Raw genomic sequence first — 4,036 nt, forward strand, 5'->3', positions numbered from 1 at the left:
TTTGAAAATTTAAACTTGACTCAAATAGTAGCTATTAAATATGTTTTGTTGAATATATAATTACTAGATATCTACTATGTATACAGTTGTAGTTTTAGTCTATTTTCTTCAATTAGATCTTGTTAAGTTCCTATACTTTCTTAAATTTAAAATATAAGTCTTTGACATAAATATCCGTTGTTAATCGCTTAACTGGAATTTTTAGATATTAATATTTAGAAATAATAAACTAACATGATATTATACATACGATAATATGTTTGACACGTTAAATTTTGGATATAATAGAATTTTACTTAATGAACTTAACAATTATTGTTTGGTGAAGACTGAAATTTAAAATTTAAAACTATCAAATAAAAATACATATATTAAATATATAATTTTATGAAATATATGGACTAATAGCAGAATTTAACCAATATTGTTTTAACAAGGGTGAAGAAGTCAATTTGCCTTTTAAAATGAACTTTTCGTTAACTAAACAAAATATTGTAAAAATAAAAACAATAATGTTGTAAGAGATTCAGTACGAATCGATTATAAAATATTTTAAAATAAACTCGGTAATTTTATAAACAATAATTTATTGATATCATTGCAAATACGAAGCTTATTTTTCCGTTTTATTTTTATGAAAGAAAATTAGAGGACGATAGATAACGCTAGCTCTTATCAACATAAATGCCACTCAATGAGTGGTTTTACATTTTTTCGTTTTCTATTTAATTCAGCGGTTAATTAAGGATTGACCACTACTGCTACATTCACAGCCGTTGGATTTCCCAACCAAACGCACAATTATTTGTATTTTCCTTTTTAAGAAAAAGTCGTATCGTGGGTGCGCGGTCCTGCTTGTGTTGTCTGAAATCCATGAAAAGAAAAGCTTATCAACATGTTCTTGGACTGTTATAAGCATATGAATGATGCTTTTTCATTCCTTACATCTCTCTCTATATATCAATCAAGGAATCAAACTAAAATAATAGTTTTGGTTGCATCATGTGATGGATTGATCCTAAGTCAATTAACTCAATTCATGACAAATAAATATCTGTGATAATGGTATAGATAAAAAAAAAAACGTTGATTAAAGATTTTATTAGATGTATTGTATTTTAATAAAAAATTTAAGTTCAAACCTTAAAGATGATATTATTAGGAGAAAATTATGAATCTTAAATATGGACATATTATAATCACTATAATTATAATTAATATTTTTCAAATAATTATAATCAATCACTTTAGTAAATTAAACTAATCAATCATAATATATTCAAATAAACTTATGAGACTTCAAAATCTTAAAATCAAAATTGTTGTCAATTTTTTTGTTTTTGGTTTTCGAAGTAGAATTATAAAATAAAAATAAAAATCAGATGCATATATGACAATGATATGATAATTGATATGACCCACACGTATGCTTTTTTTATCAAATAATATCATTACCAATCAAAGCCGAAGGGTACAGGGTCCAGCAACTTCACTGCAAGCAATTAATGGAGTGATGATGAGTCAGCTAAATTAAATACGTCTACCCTGCATCAATTAAACAACTCCACCTCAGATCACATCTCTGCGTTACTTAAATCTCTTCTTTCTTTGCTGATAGATACAAAGTTCTCAAGTAGACTACTGCTCGATCATCGAAGAGATGGGTGAGGTAAGCATCTCTTTGGACCTCCTACCCACTAGGCCTAGCTTAGTATAGTATAAGTATATTATATTTACAATTTGTATATTTATTCCATTATAATCCGTTCAGGAGAAGAGAGAAGAGAGCAAAGGCAATCAAGATGAAACGAACAAGGAAGAAGAGCCTGCACAGATTGTACTCAAAGTTGACATGCACTGTGAAGCTTGTGCCAGAAAGGTTGCAAGAGCCCTCAAAGGATTTCAAGGTTCTCATTCCATTTTCCCTTCATTAAGTTACTACTTTCATCGTTAGCTTACACGAACCTCCTTCATCTTTCACGGAAACATTAATTAAGATTCTTTGATATATGTTAATGTTTGTAATACTAGTGTTTGATAACAGGAGTGGAGGACGTAGCCACAGATAGCAAGGCAAATAAAGTAGTGGTGAAGGGAAAGACTGTAGACCCCATCAAGGTTTGTGAAAGGCTACGAAAGAAGAGTGGAAGAAAAGTGGAATTAATTTCACCTTTGCCTAAACCACCATCGCAAGAGGAGAAGAAGGAAGAAAACAAAGAGCTCAAAGAAGAAAAAAAGGAAGAGGTAGTATGGGTTTCATTCATAGTTAACGGTATAAAAAATCAAGCATAATGGTAAATTTACAGTGGCAAAGCGACTAATAAACACTCGCAGCGTCCTGTCCCCTAGTGACTCATTCTCTTTTAGACTTTAGTTTTTGGAGCCATAGAAATTGAAATGCAATTAGCTAGAATCCATTTTGGACTTTGGGGTTTGAACTTCCTATACTGTGAAACCAGTGAGTGGTGTGCTGTTTGCAGACATTGAAAGTAACAAAACAGCCCAATACCCGAAGCACATATTCCAAGGACGGAGGCCACTGTTTAGTGCTTTAGTTTGTCTTTTGACCCCACTGCATCTGCACTTCTGCACGTTGCAGCCATGGGGGGTCAAGCCCTAACGTACGCTCATTGGTTGATAGTGATGTTAATTTTACTTGGAATTTACAAACCAACATTGTTAAGTTCAGAGTTGTATATTATGGGATTTTGGTGTTCATCCCTGTTCATTATGGTCTTTAATTATATGTAATTATCGGTAGTTCTGAGCATGCATGCAAAGTATGGTGATCACTTTTCATCTTAATTTCATTTGTTTCTTGGATTGAACAATTAACGGGGCTTGACCCTTAGGGTTTTTTTTTTGTTGTCCTTAATTATTATCTTCTGGTCGTAACCGTAACTTTGCCAGCCTCCAACGGCGATAACAGTAGTATTGAAGGTTTATATGCACTGTGAAGCGTGTGCTCAAGTTTTGCGGAAGCGAATCCGAAAGATCCCAGGTAATATATTTACTAATATTCTTTTCTGTTAACTTTTTGCAACCCAATTCAGATATAATTAAGAAATTAGAAACTGCATATGTTGCTTAATCATCAGTGATGAGATGAGATGATTCATAGATTATCCTACAGTGTTTCACTACGCGATTGACAGTTGCCTTAATTTTCTACTCATCTTGTTTGTAAATGCAAACAGGAGTAGAGACGGTGGATACTGATGTGAGAAATCATCAAGTAATAGTAAAAGGGGTTGTAGATCCCGCAAACCTGGTAGATTATGTATACAAAAGAACCAGAAAGCAAGTATCCATAGTGAAGGACGAAGAAAACAAGGAAGAAGAGAAGAAAGAAGCAGAGAAGAAACAAGATGCAGGAGAGAAGAAAGAAGAAGATCAAGGCAAAGGAGATGGAGATGATGATAAGAAGATGGACGATATCAAAAGAAGTGAATATTACTCATCCAAGTACTACTCCGAGTTTGCATATCCTCCTCAATTTTTCAGCGACGAGAACCCAAATGCTTGCTCTCTCATGTAGGATCCATCTACGTACGTGACCACCATTTTGTGATACCCATATGCAATTTTCCAACCTACTTGTTATCTACTACTGTTGATGACAATGTATGATCCGTACAATTTAAGTGATCTTGAATTAATTGGCTTTCCTGAATATGTAGTTTCTATTCTCTTAATTACTTCAGATACTCTATATAGCAAACCAAAAAATATAGCAAACCAAAAAAATGCCTGGAATTTATAACACAATATCATTGGAGGCTACAAGGAATAGTCACCATCCATCACTATCGCTTCTACTTTGTTGAGCACCACGGTCACATATTTGGGCCAGTTTGTCCCCTCTTCCCCTTTAGAATGTAGAATTGCAATGTTTTGGTGTTGAGAAAGAAGGTGTAATGTCCACGACCATGAGAGAGGTGCAGGAAAATTAAGAAGTGACCATTGTAATTTTACATTTACTTTTAACACATAACTAACATATTCAATTAATTGAAAGGAATAATGGGAGCCAATG

General features: G+C 33.0%; 1 protein-coding gene across 2 annotated transcripts; it reads left to right on the forward strand.

Moving 5' to 3' along the window:
• Positions 1–1,470: 1,470 nt before the first annotated feature.
• On the forward strand, positions 1,471–3,673 carry LOC105770328 (heavy metal-associated isoprenylated plant protein 7). 2 transcript variants are annotated; one of them, XM_012591479.2, is made up of 5 exons: positions 1,471–1,669; positions 1,772–1,907; positions 2,032–2,244; positions 2,911–3,001; positions 3,198–3,673. In XM_012591479.2, exons 2-5 carry the CDS (start codon positions 1,803–1,805, stop codon positions 3,536–3,538), a joined length of 750 nt encoding a protein of 249 aa, XP_012446933.1. In that variant the 5' UTR covers positions 1,471–1,669; positions 1,772–1,802; the 3' UTR covers positions 3,539–3,673. The 2 variants fall into 2 exon arrangements, with proteins under 2 accessions (XP_012446933.1, XP_012446932.1); XM_012591478.2 differs by having other exon boundaries at positions 1,474–1,669; positions 2,045–2,244.
• Positions 3,674–4,036: the final 363 nt, after the last annotated feature.

The sequence above is a fragment of the Gossypium raimondii genome, chromosome 5 (assembly GCF_025698545.1).
Source record: "Gossypium raimondii isolate GPD5lz chromosome 5, ASM2569854v1, whole genome shotgun sequence".
NCBI classification, from domain to species: domain Eukaryota; kingdom Viridiplantae; phylum Streptophyta; class Magnoliopsida; order Malvales; family Malvaceae; genus Gossypium; species Gossypium raimondii.